The sequence below is a fragment of the Pagrus major genome, chromosome 22 (assembly GCF_040436345.1).
Source record: "Pagrus major chromosome 22, Pma_NU_1.0".
In the NCBI taxonomy this organism is placed as follows: Eukaryota; Metazoa; Chordata; class Actinopteri; order Spariformes; family Sparidae; genus Pagrus; species Pagrus major.
The window spans coordinates 18691343-18708180 of NC_133236.1; the positions used below are offsets into that span (position 1 = coordinate 18691343).

The 16838-nt window shown below is 41.5% G+C and overlaps 2 protein-coding genes across 3 annotated transcripts; one reads left to right on the plus strand and one right to left on the minus strand.

Annotated features, from left to right (window-relative positions):
• Positions 1 to 325: 325 nt before the first annotated feature.
• Positions 326 to 3796, minus strand: armt1 (acidic residue methyltransferase 1). The gene is made up of 5 exons (XM_073493508.1): positions 3608 to 3796; positions 3092 to 3197; positions 2747 to 2988; positions 2338 to 2503; positions 326 to 1966 (listed from the first exon to the last, which is right to left on the minus strand). Exons 1-5 carry the CDS (start codon positions 3667 to 3669, stop codon positions 1184 to 1186), a joined length of 1359 nt encoding a protein of 452 aa, XP_073349609.1. The 5' UTR covers positions 3670 to 3796; the 3' UTR covers positions 326 to 1183.
• A 4670-nt stretch (positions 3797 to 8466) lies between these two features.
• On the plus strand, positions 8467 to 16032 carry zbtb2b (zinc finger and BTB domain containing 2b). Of its 2 annotated transcripts, none has more exons than XM_073492771.1 (3): positions 8467 to 8563; positions 12350 to 12530; positions 12986 to 16032. In XM_073492771.1, the coding sequence occupies exons 2-3, from the start codon at positions 12358 to 12360 to the stop codon at positions 14412 to 14414; spliced, it is 1602 nt and encodes a 533-aa protein (XP_073348872.1). In that variant the 5' UTR covers positions 8467 to 8563; positions 12350 to 12357; the 3' UTR covers positions 14415 to 16032. The 2 variants fall into 2 exon arrangements, with proteins under 2 accessions (XP_073348872.1, XP_073348874.1); XM_073492773.1 differs by having other exon boundaries at positions 8500 to 9298; positions 12986 to 15644.
• The last annotated feature ends 806 nt before the right edge of the window (positions 16033 to 16838 follow it).

Here is a 16838-nt window from a genome sequence, read left to right on the forward strand (position 1 = left end):
TTGTAACGCAGATGTTGGAGCATTCCCAGCTGTTTTTCTAGGTCTAACCTGACCCTGAGTATCTGAAAGGTCAACAGGTAGCAACTGCTGTAAAATATGTACACACTGCTGGTGTACATTTAAGCTATATGATGATGGATTCTTGAGTTTTTGTTTTGTACTGTTGCTGCACTTGACCAATGTGGATTGAGACTAATAATCTGTCAGGATTCCTGGAGTAAATAAAGCTACTCATGAGGAAGTAACGTTGACAAAGACAGTCATTAATACCAACATCTTCTATTTCTTATGATTGTAAAGTATGACAGGGAGTAAAAAAAAAAAGGCCAGTCAATGCAGTTCTTTATTAAATCAAATCCATGAGTGAAAATAATATCCTTTCCCACAGCAGCACTGAGCAGAATCCAGTTAACATCACCTCTGAGGGACTGACATTGAGGTTTTAGATGACATAACAGTGTGCACAGAGACATCCACTTTTATCTATGAAGATACAAAGGTCTGGGTTGCCATTTCAAGCACGTCATCACTGTTATTGTTACACTGCCCCAATAACATCTTACCATCTTTCAAACAGTTATTCAAATAGTGTTATGATCTGCCTTGAGTGATTCTTCTTGCATGTTTTGATGCATGCATATCAATAACACTGAGTGCAACAGTAAAACAACCTGAGCTGTGCCTAATTAAGATATCTATATATTACATTTATTATCATTCTCATCACCTGCATGCAAAATTAAAGTACTGCTGCTTGAACATGGAGATTTATTAAGCCCAATTCTTACTCAATAATTGTTAGCAGCATCTACATTAACCTGTAAACATTATGGCTTAATAAATGGTGCACAACACATAAGCTATTTGCGACAAAAAAACCCAACCTTGATTTGTCACCTATGAGCATAAATATGTCACCGTAAACGATTTTAAATCATGGAGAAACATTAAGAGCTAAGACTGCTAATGTTTTAACTATGACATGGTATAAATCTGTAGTGAAAATATTTTCTGTAACCGCATTTCTGTATCAAACGTGATGAAGTGTTAACAATGAGGAACAAAAACATTTAACAATGTCATGTAACTTAATGGTCTTATGGCTTGAAGTTAAGTCTTGCTTCTGCTTGTGGTAATTCTTGCGATGAATCCACTTCTTCCCAGTGTGATCCTGAGGTCAGTCTTACTGTTCTGACTTTGGGCTGTAGGATTGAATGATAGCGTACTTGCCGCTGGTCATCCAGTCTGGATCTTGGGAAGTGAGTTTCTCACCCTGGCCCGTCTGCAGACCAACCTGAACGTTGGCCTTAAGTGTCCTCAGGCTGCACAGAGGTGCTGGCCCAAAACCTCGTAGCGCAGTATCGAAGCCCACTGTGTGATCCCACTCCCTGTCCCCCGTCAGCTTTCTGTAGTTCAGATCACCTTTAAACAGCACCAGGTCTGCCCCCTGCAGAGTCGCATACAGGTCAGGAGCATCAGCTGCCATGTCACAGAACTCATGGGGCTGTGTCCAGAATGGATGGTCATGATAGGACCACACACCCTCCTTCACGTAGCTCTGCCACTGATAACCACTCTTGGACATCCACTTGTGATTGGCCGCCATGGTCTGCCGAATGGTCCACTGAAAGTCGTTAGCTGTGACATCGGAGACAAACCAGGGGAAGCTTTTGCCGTGAAAATGGACCTCACGGGCAAGGCCAGAGTTAACCAGGAACTCTGCAAACACCAAGTCAGTGACTAACTCAAAGCCAGCATTGTCTAGAACAATGTCCACTCTGCCTGCAGTGGTTTTCTCTGGCTGTCCTGGCCTCTGGGCGGACATGAGAGTTGACCATACCATATTGGAATCATCCACCAAGATGAAGGGCTGCAGGCTGTTGAGGGACTCTATCGGACTGTTCTTCTGTGAATTGTCTTGGCCAGCAGAGATAGACAGATCACACTTGTTTCCCCAAAGAGAAACCTGGAAAGAGTCAAATTAAAATAGTTAAACCTGAACCTTCTTTAATGTGTTCAATTGTGACCTCAATAAGATAAATGATACAGAAAATGGATGAAAGGACAGATTATCACTGTCATTTGAGTTTTATCATTAAAAACAGCAGCAACCCAATAGGAGTTTGATGAGAGTCGCATGACCAAGCGAAAATATAAGCTGGACGTCATAAAAAGCAAAACACTGCCCCAAAAATTCACTGTAAAGCTGAGGAAAGACGCAGAGTCACGAGTCAGGTACTAATCTGTGCATCTGTCACTACGACCAACATGTTCACATCATCAGTTCACTTCACTAGCTTGATTTTCATGTATTGAGCTGGTGAATAAAATACTGACCTGTAGCAGTTTGTTAAAATGCTCCAACAGCTGATTCTTGGAGAGCTCCTCCATGTTCTTTTTGACGCCCTCCAAGTATGTACATAAGGCCATCACGGCCTGCTGAGACTCAAAAAAGCTTTGAGTCTTCCCCTCGTTAAAGACGTCAAAGTCACTCATGGGAGGGCTGTAATGAGCAGAAGTAAAATCATGATTGGAGGAGAATGACGAAGCAAGCCGTACTTATTCTAATTTAGGGCAATTTACCAATACCTACATCTTTCTATTACCTAGACAATATTGTAATTTTAACTAACTTATGCAAACACAAATATGATGAAATATTGCACAGCCTAAAGGACATGTATTCAAAGGCAGGATATAGGGCAGCAATCAAAGGTTCTCATTAAAAGATATAAATGCTTCTCACTTGAGCCAGAGGGCCTCCTGTATCCTGCGGTACATGTAGCATTCCACATAGAGCCATGGAGACTTGAACCAGCTGACAGACTCCTGGTCCCCCTCCGGTGTCTGGTGTCTCTGCAGGTACTGGTTCCAGGACTCTGTGTCTTGTAGGCCGTCTGTCAGTTCTAGCACTGGCTTATCAGTTTGCAGCTCATTCCTCATCTTGGACAGCAGAGATATTGTTTGCTTCTCTGCCTCGATACCCTCCTGTATGAAAGTAAAGAAAAAACGGGTTCAAATGAGCCTCATATATCCGGAAGTGGTCAAATAAAACTCGAGTAATCAAGTAATCAATAAAGATTTACGTTACCTCTCCATATTCTTCAAAAAACTTGTTTTTGTTGCGATGTATTGTATCTATGACTTTGGTCAGGATGGTCGGCAATCTGTCTCTGATAGTCAGATAAGCAAATGACCTAAAAAAGAAACATTTAAGTCATTGACGTTATTATACTGACACTTCCTGATTGTGTGACAGGTGTATGCACTAGTAAGCTAACCTGCTAATTAACCTAGCAAGATGCAAAGTTAGCCCTGGCTTTGCAGACGTGTTGACAGCAAATTATTTGCTAGTATTACATTGTCGTACACAAATATATCTATTGTTAGTAAACACAGTCAATGTCATATGCTTAACTGCATGTGTACACTCAGTTAAGCTATTTGCTAGCTACCAACTTGATGAATTGATGTTAGCAACAAGCTAACGCTGCCGCTGGCTTGAACACGACAGGGACAAGCATTATGTGGCCGTTTAGACACATCAGTGCAGTTACCCGCATTACTTAACAGAATGGCAAAGTGCTTAAATTAGCTGTCAACATACCCAACCACTTTGGCTGAAAGTGAAGCAGGAACTCCGTCCACAGTTTGATCCGCCGCCATCATTTTTGCAGTAGGAGACTGTTCAAATTGAAACTTTATCGACACAAAATCCAGGACAGGAACAAAGTTTAGGAGTCTGGTGAACGCGACGTGTTACGTTGATCTTTCTGTGGATTTTACCTGACAATGTAGATTGTATCGATTTACTTCCTTACTGGTAACAACTAGCTTTACATGTTTTTCCGGTTTCCCTGTAGACGTATGTTTTATTCAGGGTACGGTGCTACCATCTAGCGGTCTATGTGTGAACTGCAACGTCGGCAAGTTGTGTGTTCCGCTCGTGCTGTTGCTGCCTTTATATTTTTAAAGAAGCTACACTGAGCTGTGTTGAATCCGGTGTAACTCACCACCTGTACCACATTACACCTCTACAAGGCTTCAACATGAGTCTGAGTCATGAGTCTGGATGAGAGTGGTACGCGCTGCCGCATTGCGCATGGCAGTCTGTTGTTGCGCAGCACCCCGAGCATCCCTGGTCGTCCGGAGCAACGGTTGTCATGGATACATTGATTCGCCCTATCAGAAAAGGGCAGAATTCGAACCCCCGAGGCTTTTTGGCGGGAAAAGGAGGAGGGGTAGTGTATGATTTTTGGTAGAAGAAAGCGTTTGTGTGGTGAGGCTGAACCGAAACCCTGATTTAATACTGATATACATGAACATATGGACCTGCGTTTAGTGTGCACAGTGTGCTACATTCATGGGTTTATTATGTTAAAATACTCTTGCATTAAATATGTTTTGGTTTTGCAAAATACCTTAATAATTCTTTGCAAAATGGTCTGAGTAGGCTGACTCATCTCATTTAACCTTCAACAAGAGAATCCAGTATCAACAGAAAACAATCTGTCTTTTACAGGATGTTTTCTGTGGCTCTTCAGTTTCCACTCCAATTTTCAGTCCTAAAATAAAAGGATTGAACACGCTTCAAGCAGGCCCACCACATACTGAGCATGGGCAAAAGTAATCACATAAGGTTTACGGTGCATTTCGGAGTTGGGAACCGGGACGGCCTCTCCTCTGTTGCTTCTCTTTTTTTTTTTCTTTTTTTTTTGGAGAACATGACCAATTGATTGGCTGCAGCCACGATTACTGGGCTGGAAAAATACGCATATCAATTAATTCTGGCGGTGTTCTCTCAGATCAGCCCCGGTCACTATGGGAACACGGCGGGCCGTTGTCAGGATGTGGGGTCCTTGGGAGTGGGAGTCCAGCTGCGTCCACCTCCGGTGTTCATCACCGCCGGCCTCCCATCCCCCCGCCGGGCCCCAGCCTGGCCGGATCTGTTTTTCTAAACCGAGAGAGGAGTGACTCACCACTCCGGTTTCAAAACAGGCCATGCACGGGGGAGGGGAGGGCGGCAGTTAACGTGAAAGGCCCTGTTTAAACAGGTGTTGCAGCTCACCACACAGTCCTCTCATGCAACAGTAGGCTTACGGAGTATTTTCATTTGAGTTACTAAATGTTTTGTGTGTAAAGTCGCTTGAAATCGTGCTGACGTGTGGTCAAATCACACGCAAATGTCACTTCTTTTTTTCACGTTTTGAGCGGTTTCATGCAGACTGGGCTGATTTGGTTTTGATAATGCATTATTGCAGGAAAAAATCAATTTAGTGGAAACCAGTGACAAGGCAGTCATGTGAAAGTCCAGTCTGTGTCTCTTTTGACTAAACTTTCCTGAGAAAAAGCAACAGCAGAATGATTAAGACATATTTCTTTTTCCAAATGGTGGAGAACTAGGCCTATAAAAAATATATGGATAGAAATGTATTGATTTTAACGGGGATACACAGTGTTGTATCTGCTTCTTTCAATAAACCCCTGCTGTGAGCTGCTCAGCAAGGTAAACATGCTTTTGTTCTGCTGTCATTAACATGTACTGTTGCTCTAACTGTTCTCAATCATTGTTTGTTTGTGAAACACAGTGCACCCCCACAGGCCTACTTTTTCTGTAGTTTCACTGAAGTTGTGCACAGTCAGATCTAGGTCCTTGTTTGTTTGACAGCACAGAGACATTAAAGTCCTCAGGCCCTGCTTCTTAGGCATTTCCACCCCTCCCATGTCTTCTGTCCCCCTTCTCCTTTTACCAACGGACTCTCCACCCTTTCTCTGCTTTTCTGAAAGAGCTACAACTTGCTTAGTCTGGTCCCTCTGTGGACTCCCAGTCCTGAGGCTGAAGTGCAACTCTGTAATGACAGGTCTGGAAAAAAAATTGTTGTTTACACTGGGACAACATCCACCAACTCACCGATGACGACATGTGATGACAAAATATTGATGTGACTCCAAAGTGCGTTTGTGAAAAGGTCCTCCTACACTTTCTGTGCTTCTAGTCAGGCAATGTGTGGTTTGGTCGAAAAATCTATCTCCAAGACCTCTGCTGCCTCTTTCTACTTCTTTCTCTTTAGATCACAAAATAACAGCTCTAACTAAAGAACTCATTAAGGGTTACAAACAAGCAGAATTACACCTTTCACACAAAATGAACAAGTCACAAAAAATGTGTAGACTGTATAATAGAGTGAACAAATTGAATCACCCATTGGCGAGTAATAAATAAAGTCCTTTTCTTTGATGGTAAGATAAAAGTCTTGTCTGTCACACATGTAAGCTCGAGCATTTAGCCTTTTTAATTTTTAAGTTAATATAAAGCAGGTTACAACCAGCTCAGAGTTTGAATTGCACTTTATAAGCCTGCCTTAGCTACTGTAGTTTTCACATTACATTGTTATCAAAATTATGGTCACTGATTTTTCAAACAAAACATACAATGCCACTATTTCTAAGAGATATACTTGTTTGAATATTGTGTAATTCCTAAATCCAAGTTTTCAACCACACACAAAAAAACCCCCAGCTCCAACAACTATATTCTGTTATGATCTTGAGAGGTAAATTACTGTTTATGGACTCATCTTACACTAATCTGTGAGATCAAATCTGAGAATAAAATAAACATATTACCAGGAACCAGAGTTCATAGTAACATTTACTAATACCAAATACTCCCTCACACATAGGACTACCTCTTATGTGTCTGTTACTCATCAGTTATGTAGGATTGAAAAGGATAAAGTCACATTATAATGGCCATGTTGATTTTCACAGGCAAAATATTACAATATCCATGTTATTAAAACTTTCATAGTGGCATAATGTCCACTGAAAATGTTTTAATGCTGACATCAAATATCAGGATGAAAAGCCACATTATAATGGCCATTTAGATTTTCATAGGCAAAATATTGGAATATTCGTGTTATTAAAGCTATAACCTTGCTTTGATAGTGACATAATGTCCACTGAAAATGTTTGAAATGTATACGGTAACATTAAATATATGTATTCTGCCTTTAAACTTGTTGAAATGTGATGTTTTGCACCAATAAAAACATTGACTTCAAAACTGTGACTTCATACTTTGCATTATTTAATCTCCTTGCATCACATACTAAGTCTTGTGTAACTGTTACTCATTAGTTATGTACGATCCAAAAGGGGAAAAGTTACATTATGATGGCCACTTAGATTTTCAAAGGCAAAATATTAAAATATTCATGTTACGAAAGCTTTCATAGTTGCATAATGTCCACTGAAAATGCTTAAAATGTATTGCAAGCTAACATAAAATATGTGCATACATCCTTTAAACTTGTTGAAAACCTGGAGTCGTTTTGAGTTTCTACAGAAAATGTAGATGGAAATGTCGGCAAAGCAATCATTATTTAACAGCGATAAAAACGTTTTTTTATTGTTTTATTTCAGTAGTGACTTTATTATCTGTATTATGTTAGTTCCTTGCATCACATGCCTAACTTTTGTGTGTCTGTTAGGCTACTCATTAGTTATGTGCAATTCAAAAGGGGAAAAGTCACATTATAATGGCCATTCAAATATTCAGTCAAAAATATTGATATTAAAACTTTCACAGTGGCCACTGACAATGTTTGAAACATGTATGGTAACACAAATATACACATACTTCCTTTAATTTTGTTGAAATGTGATGTTTTACAGCAATAAAAACATTGACTTCATATTTTGCATTTTATCTCCTTGTGTCATATAAGTCATCTGTAACTGTTATTCATTAGTTATGTAGGATCCAAAAGGGGAAAAGCCACATAATGATGGCCATTTAGATTTCCACAGGCAAAATATTTAAATATTCACTAAAGCTGTCATAGTGGTCCACTGAAAATGTTTTAAATATGTATGGTAACACAAATATACACATTCTTCCTTTAAACTTACAGTAAAAAAAAAAAACAACTGACTTCATATTTTGCATTATTTAATCTCCTTGCATCGCATACGTCTTCTAACCGTATGTAAGCCAACATAAAATACGTGCATACGTCCTTTAAACTTGTTGAAAACCTGGAGTCGTTTTGAGTTTCTGCAGAAAATGCAGATGGAAACGTCGGCAGAGCAATCGTTGTTTCAGAGGGAGAGGGTGGGAGTCAACACGTCGGGTTAACACTCGCTGCCACGCTTGTGTTTTATGCGTGCCGTGTCGTTAACGGCGGACACGGGGCTGTTTAATGCTAACTCACCGGCTGTCACAAAGAGCGGGCAGTGCGGGGGCTGAGCTCACTCACGGCGGTTACACAGTGCGGGAAATTAACGCAAACCCAACCGCCCCCTTTTGCTCAACGGATTTTTACAACGGCTGTTTTTTTTTTTGTTTTTTTTTTCGGCTGGTTTTACCCACAGTCATGTGATTGTAACGTAAAACCCCTAACCGGAAAACAGCGACGGACGACCCTCTCCGCCGTCAACGAATGCTGCGTTTACAAGGAACAGTACGAGCTGCTGCGAGCCCAGAGAGGACGGACCAGTCCCCCGGTAAACAAACAACGGCGACACGGCAAACTCCACGAATTAAAGCGGAGAGCAGGTACGGCTGTTTTTTTAAGCTACACACTCGCCCGTTCGTTTACTGGCGGCGTTACGTTATTCGGCTACTTGTGTGCGCTTTGGCTCGCTGTAATTGTCACGGGGAAGTTAAAAGAAACGCGAGCAGCCCCATCCCCCTTGCGTCGCTCTCCCCGCATGTGTGTGTGTTGTGTGAGCGCGCGCCCGCGTGCGTGCATGCACGTCCGTTTTCTCGCGCTAGCAACAGCAACCGAGACAGACCCGAGACCCGAGGATCCGGCGAGCGGCAGGAGGAGTCCGTCCAGGCGGTTCATCTGCACTTTAGCTGTTGTTTTATATTCGCCTTGTTGAACTGTTTTGTTCCCGTAGCCTGTTTGCCCTCCTCACGTGCTCTCCCAACGGTGAATTTTCAGAATAAGACAAAATCTCACCACGGAAGTAACTGTTCCACGTGTCTACATCTCATCAGGGGCGGTGCTTTATTGTTGCACACAAGTTAGTATTGATCAACGCGTCCTAACGTGCTGTGGCTGTCTTTACTGGATCATGCGGATTGAAGTTGTGTTCACATGATCATCAGCTAAGTGGCTGAACAACAGTGGTGTCATGCTAAATGGTGGCAATAATACTTGAAAGATCTGCGCAGCCACCGAGCAGCCATGCCGGCTGAGAGGCTCCCCAGGCTGACCTGCAGGCAGACCATGCTCATGTCTTTTTTTTTTTCTGGAGTTGCACTTCAAAACTAAAGCCTTTCTGGGTAAATGTCATTTCTATTATAAATCAGTACACGAGATGTCTTTGCAAACAGTTGCACTGTGGTGTACCCAGCAAATCGATGTTTTACAGATTAGAGACAGATACTTGATGTGAGAAAAGAAACTGGTGTAAAGCTGATCCTCCAGCAGAAGAGCAGTAGCTTGATATTCTTCTGGAGCTCAATCAGTGGACCTAACTTTTAGATGTGAAGTAACTGGTTTGAAGTGTGTGTAGGCCTATATGTCTTGTGTTTCTGTCACATGTTACTGTATTATTTGAATTTAATTGATAGTTGGCTGCCTTAATCGACTATCAATCATTAGTAATATATTAAATATGATTTGAACAATTTTAACCACTGACATGATCTATGTTCGACGCATAATCAGACGAGGCTACATTAGGAGTTAAAAGAACCGATATAAGAAACACCAAGTTACGTGAAGGATAAACTAAATAACACAAAGTGAAGACATCATCTTAATTTTGGACCTCCTGTCTGTCGCTGTTCAGCAACTGGCCCAACAAAATCCAACCCCCTGAAATTTGAGGCCTCTAAATCGCTATAATGTAATATCAGTTTTTCTTTTTGTATTTTTTAAATGACAAATTACTTATATTTAGATGAATACACTTTTCATACCAGTATTTTGTATTTCATTTTGATATATTTGAATGGCAAGTACTTGTAATTTGGAAAAAGGACGACGCAGGTTCCAATACAGAGGAATGAAACTGATGTGCAGCACAGTGTGAGAGTTTATAGCTATTGCTAATTTTCGACTTTTACATGTAAAGCGTGATTAAAATATACAGCTTTCAGTCGTCAGTATCATAATACCACAATACACAATAGATGTTGAGACGGGCTTCTTCAACACACATGCCACAATACATCAATACAATTATATCCTACATTAAAAGTACAATTGGATAACAATGCGTACAACTGGAGGCTGCTTTTAGCCGGCTCTTAACATTTATTGTAAAAGAGTTTATATCTGGAATTAGTTTGATTTCAGTTGGTAATGTATTCCCCTATGGAGAAAGCTGATATGGTATCTTACAGCTACCAGTCACCATGCTCCTAGTTTTTCTGTTACTGTCTAGTCTTTGCATACAGTATGTCTGGAAAGAGGCTCTGGGACTAGACTGAGGATACATTTAGAAATTAATGTGAGAAAACAAAAACTGCCAACAAGTTGTGATGAAGAAGTAGAAACCAGCTAAATGGTTGACTGCAACTGTTAGTGAATATGTATACTGTTGGATGTATTGGGCAGCTGCAGGTTTGGTCTGCAGCTCTTTGGTGATGAGGTGCGGTAATGTATGTACATCTATATAAAACTAACGGTAAATCTTACAATCATGAAGGTTTTAATGTTCAGTTATGGTTGAAACTTTCAGAGAGGTGTCAGTGAATGGATGAAACTTGCATCACTATTTTAATTTCCAATAATTGTCTATAAAATGTTAGATTATTTTAAAGGAACTTGGGTGATATATTCATGATGTATGCAGGTTTCATTTTTTTTTTTTTTTTTTGGTTGAATTTAGAAATTGATTTAATGACTGGTCATTTCAGCTCTCACTCTGTTCAAATGAGACAGATAAGACACAAATGCAAAAACTCGACTTGTATGAAGGTAGGATTAGTTGCACAGACTACATTATTTGTGTCTACGTTTACCTGATGATTTGGCAACTGAGTGTTTATTGAAGTTATATGTGACAGGAGCATTGTTGACGGATAGTCTCCAGTGCCTGCTGTTGCTGTGTCCCCCCCACCCCCTGCACAAGATACGGAAACCTAGCCTTTTCCTGGAGCACTGCGGTGCCAGCATCTTTGCACTCTGACCTCTCTGATGAAATACATATGTGCAAATGCTTTTTCAGTGTTTTGGAGGATATGCTAGGTTAAACATTTCAGATTATGTGAGCTAAATTGGCTGACGAGGAATCTGTCATCTTACGTCTTCTCACCCTCCCTGGGCTGTTTGGTGTGGAGAAAGTGGTGCAGAAAGGAGAGATTCACCCTGCCCAGGGGCTGTTTCCATTCTCCTCTGGAAGGGGGTAGAACCAGTTCTGCTTTAGGAATGTGTGTCGACACCCTGGTCATGTGATGGCCTGAAGCCCTTGTAGTCCCGCAGTGACCTTTAGGGTCAACGACACCCATCCCATTGGTCAGCAGAACGAACAAATGCTCTAAAATGTCTCTTGAGATTTTGGAGGCTTGGGCTCCATCAGGCCCAAGCATAGACATGAGCTGTAGAGATGATAAACTACTTTGTCTTTTTGTCAGTGTCTCTCGCTGATATTTGGGAGCCAAAGCCCTCTGTAGATCAATTTCTATAAAGACTATTGACTCTTTCAAAGCAAGAGGAACAAATCACACATTAGTTGTTTATGTAGAGCAGTTTGGTGCTGTAACCTTTTTACTTTTTTGTTAGAAATTAGACAATACTTTGCAGTCAGCTTGCATGTTTTGTCCCAACCACACTTCCATTCCCAGAGATTGACCAAAGGGATTATGTGAGAATAGTATTCTTGAAATCATCAATAGGGAGCCCTTTCTTTCTGTGTACACAGCTGGTTTAAATAGAATAGTTATGAAACAGCCTTTTTGCCACTTTGTTTCTCTGAGATTTAAAATTGCCTGCTGTTCAGAGTATTTGGAACCAGATTATTTCCATGCCCTGGAAAAAATTTGAATTCATAAATAACTCGCTTTTACTCTTAATCACCATTGCAAAACATGTCTAAACACCCTCTTGTACAATACAATGAGCAAATTTGACCAAGATGTGGTTGTTTTGCTGAGCCGTACCATTAATCGGCATAATTTTGTGTGACAGTTGTGCTAGACAAATAGTCTCCAGCGTCACTAAATGATTCTTCACCGTTGTGTTAAGTTTGACTTTACAAGGTCGTTAGATCACCACTGTCGGTCTGACTCTCTGTGGTCACAATAAACTCTGGTCTCCTTCCAGACAGGAAACTCATTGCTGCATGTGTGTGTGTGTGTGTGTGTGTCTGTGCGCCTTTTATGCAGGTTGAAGAATGGAGTTGGCCAACCATGGTCTTATCCTGCTGCAGCAGCTTAACGCTCAGAGGGAGTTTGGCTTCCTGTGTGACTGCACTGTGGCTATCGGAGATGTCTTCTTCAAAGCCCACAAAGCTGTCCTCGCCGCCTTCTCCAACTACTTCAGAATGCTCTTCATTCACCAGGACAGGTACAGGAGGAATGCATTAACAGTTGGACACAAGCTCAATACCAAACTAAGATGTGTTTTTATTGTCAGATCAGCGAATTTAACAAATTCTGCGGCCAAACCATGTCATTGACTAGTTCTGATGTTTTCAAATACTACTTTTTTCTCAGTAGTTGAGCACTGGACTGTGTCTAAATCTATTTAGTGTGAGGACCCACAACTAATGTCTTTGTTCAATCACTTGAGGTGACAAATTGGAAGGTCTGTAAAGATCAAAAGATGTTATCTCTGCTGCCCCAATAATGTGTTAGTGCAAGGTTCCCTCACTGAAGAAGATATAGACCCCAACAGATTTATACACATGCCAGTTTTCAACAACCTGCAACCAGTGACGTTAACATGTTTTCCTCAAATAGTGACGAAATTCTGATTGACAGTTAAACATTTAAGTTAACTGTTATGTCTTTGTGTTTCAGTGACTGTGTGCGCCTGAAGGCTGCTGACATCCAACCAGATATCTTCAGCTACCTCCTCAACCTGATGTACACAGGCAAGCTCGCACCCCAGTTGATAGACCCTGCACGGCTGGAGCAGGGGGTCAGATTCCTGCATGCCTATCCACTCTTGCAGGAGGCCAGCCAGTCTGTGTATTCACACCCTGAGCACAGCATCAACCTGTCCACCTCCCTCTACGGCATCCAGATCTCTGACCAACAGGTAGGGCTGTCAGCCGGGTTGTCAGCCAGGCTGTCCAGTCGACGGCAGCTCTCCTCGCCGTTTGACATGGAGCAGCACAGCTCAGAGGGGAAGTATCCGTCCACGACAGCTGCCGCAGTTTCATATGCAGATTCCTTACCGTCCAAGCTAGCTTCCTCACCCCTCGACGGGGAGGCCTCAACCAGCGGCACCAAGCCCTCAACTGAGGAGGGGGGAATGGACTTGATAAATGCTGATGGTTCCTCAGTCAATGCCATCCTCCATGTAAAGCCAAGTATCATGAAGAGGAGCGCCTCCTTTAGGAAGCATTACTCCTGTCATCTGTGCAGCAGCCGATTCACCCAGAGGAGCCTGCTCAGAGAGCATCTCCTCCAGCACACCCATGCTCTGCAGCAGGTGTCAGCTGAGCCCAGCAGTGCACTCTCACCTGTCATGACTGGAGAACAAAGAATGCTCGAGGTAGAGGGGTTCCTTAAGGGAAACAAGGCAGGGTCAAGTGCCTCAGCTTCCACTACAGCAGTGGAGATAATAAGCGACAGTGAGCAGACGCCTGTTTCCGGTACCAACTCGGACTCTCCTCGAGCAGAGGTGTCCACATCCAGCTGGGGGGTGGGAGGATTAAATTCTCAGGCAGACACACCGCCTCCGTCAGACATCGCGGACATCGACAACCTGGAGAGTGCCGACTTGGACAGGGAGGTGAAGCGGCGGAAGTACGAGTGCTCCACCTGTGGGAGAAAGTTTATTCAGAAGAGTCACTGGCGGGAGCACATGTACATCCACACGGGCAAGCCCTTCAAATGCAGCGCTTGCGGCAAGAGCTTCTGCCGGGCCAACCAGGCTGCCCGGCACGTGTGCCTGAACCAAGGGGCCGATTCCTACACCATGGTGGACCGGCAGAGCATGGAGCTGTGCGCAGCAGGCGATGACAGCAGCCAGATGGAGGCGATGTTCTTGGGCTCATCAAAACCTTACAAGTGTAACATTTGTGCGACCACCTTCTCCAGTCCAAACGAGGTGATCAAACACTTGTGCTTCACCCAAGGTGGATTGGTGGGGCTGCAGGGAAACACGGGCGCAGGGATGGCTCTCCAGCGTGAAGAGTTTTCCAAAGATGAGGGCTCTGATTTGTCCAACTCTGGCACCCCACTGGAACCCATAAAGACTGAGGAGATCCTCGTAGAGTAGTGCCAAAACTGTGTATTTGTCCTTTTTAACATGTATGTTTATTTTCTAAATTATGGTTAATAGGTAAGCTAAAGGTGAAGTTAGTCAGGGTATGTATGTTGGAGGCTCCCAATCTACTAAAAATATTTTTTTTAGTATATTTTGGAATTTTTTGGCCCTGAGTTTGACAAAAAAGTATATTAAATAGTAAAGTTAATAGCCTGTAGCTCTCTGGAGTTCAGTCCCTCATTATTAGAAAAGCATATAACTAAGGAGGATAAGGTAACTACGACCTTGTCTCATCTCATCATTTTATAGTTGCTGTACATTGGTATAAAACTCTTACATGTCAGGCTGTACCACGTTGTAGTTTGTCTTAAGAGCCACGGTTGTGGTAAGGCTGCACAAGCGGACTTTGAGTATAAAAGGAAGAGGAAGCAGAGACGGTTCCGGAAGAGACAGCCGGTTGTGAGATGAGTTGGCCCTGTTAGATTTGAGGAGAAGAGAAAGAGGCGAGAACTACTAGCAATGCCTATTCTGCACATCAGGTATAGATTATGATTCCAGCTAAAAGCACACAAATTATTCAGAGCTGAGACAATCTGTGCTCTCTTTTTGAGTCGATGCCTGATATACAGGAAAGTACATTTGTCTTCCAGTCATGTTTTGGTTGACTCGACAGAATGAATACTTTGAAACGTGATGTAATGACCGTTTTTTTCATCGTTCTCTGCAACCGTTTAGCTGTTTTACTCTGTGTTTCGTCAGCTGTGCTAGGTGTGAGTATGGTTCCTGTGTCATTACACCATATTTAAGCACAATCACTCTGCATAATAACAATTTCACCACTGAAAGTTGGTCATAACAACCGAGAGTGGTCATTGTGTTTACAGATGAGCCACTTTTATCCTGTTTTTGCTAATTTTTACTTAAGTTGGAAGCAACATGTTCCATTCAGACAGGAGGCTATCCTGTACAATGTTCTACATCTTGTCTTTATATAATTTGCTCGAATCTACATCTAAAAGCCCTTAATTTTTATTTGACATGCTTTTCTAATTTTATATACAATGCTATATTTACAAAGATTATATTGCAAAATGTGTATGTATATTAATAGACAAAAAGCTTTTAAAATAGGATTCCATTTGGTTTAGAAAAAGTTTATATATTAGGGATGGGCACAATGGATTTATCTTTATCTAAGAAATAGGTTAAAAGTGGTTTGAATTAAAAAGATTGTTTGGGATTGTAAGTCTCTTCCCGTAATTGTTAACCTTCTTGTGCAAAGGGAAACATTTTCTCTGTATTATTACGACCTTCTGACATTTATATTTGTTCTTTAACTTGATCCACATCAGAAAAGGAAGTAGTAGTTTATAGAAAATGGCAAAGGAAAGAATTTTAGAGTTTTAATGTTCAACCAGTAAGTGTGGAGGTTGTATGAACTCAGTGTGACACAGGAAGAGTTAGCTTTAAATGACAGGTTGATCTCTACACATGTGTTATGGGAATATATAAGATGTTATTTATTATCACCCACGACATCAATTACCTGAGATAACAGAAACACCTTCTATGTACTACTGATGACTGGAAATTGTGAAGAATCTTTAAATACATGTTCAATTAATGTGTAGCAGTTGTATCATTTGTCATGCTGAAACATGTGAAATATAACAGTAGCACAGGTAGCATTATACAGGTTGTTCAGGAGCAAAATTCTCAATTGGGCTCGTGTCTGGCCAAGATGGTCGGGTTTATGCAAATTTTAAGATATAGCAACGAGCATCACTGTGTTCATTTTTTGTGTCATTTTGAGTGTGATTAACTTGACAGTAGAGCGGCAATGATTAGTTGTTTGGAAAAAAAAAAGAATCGCCAGCTGTTTTGATAACCGAGGAATCGTTTCTGTCACTTTCTTTAAAAGGAAAAATGTTAAACATTTGCTTGTTCTTACCTCTTAAAGATAAGTTCACCTAAAAACCGCAAAACAGCGTTGCAGCATTCTCCTAAACAACTGAAGTAGATGGGACTTGTTTTAAAAAGTAAAAAAAGAAAATAAAGACATAAAATGGCTCCATACAGCTAGTCTGCTGTAATCCAAATATCTGGAAGCCCTGAGATCCCAAATTGATTTTAAAAGACATTATTAAGCCAAATTCTTCACTGTAGCTGCTAAGCTAAAAGCGTTTACACCCCATCTGAAGTGGATGCATGAGCTCAGATGTGCGTCGAGTGTAAATATTGTTTTAAATCAACGTGGGATTTCTGGGCATCTGGAGACTTGGATCACACCGGACGAGTCATTTATGTTTTTATTTTTTTCAGTTGTTTCTTCCCCAATGTGAAGAGCGTTTTTCCACAATTTTTTGACAATTTAAAGACTAAAGGATTAAACGATTATACATGATATTAATTGTTAGTTGCAGTCCTACATGTCAA

What these genes read in the sequence shown, in the direction of transcription:
- armt1 (XM_073493508.1), bottom strand. Translation starts at nt 3,669, where the DNA reads ATGATGGCGGCGGATCAAACTGTGGACGGAGTTCCTGCTTCACTTTCA. An exon ending in CTTTCAGCCAAAGTGGTTGG is followed by an intron (nt 3,198 to 3,607) that starts GTATGTTGACAG and finishes TTTCTTTTTTAG; the next exon opens with GTCATTTGCTTATCTGACTA. An exon ending in CAGGAGGCCCTCTGGCTCAA is followed by an intron (nt 2,504 to 2,746) that starts GTGAGAAGCATT and finishes TGCTCATTACAG; the next exon opens with CCCTCCCATGAGTGACTTTG.
- zbtb2b (XM_073492771.1), top strand. Translation starts at nt 12,358, where the DNA reads ATGGAGTTGGCCAACCATGGTCTTATCCTGCTGCAGCAGCTTAACGCT. An exon ending in CTCTTCATTCACCAGGACAG is followed by an intron (nt 12,531 to 12,985) that starts GTACAGGAGGAA and finishes TTTGTGTTTCAG; the next exon opens with TGACTGTGTGCGCCTGAAGG.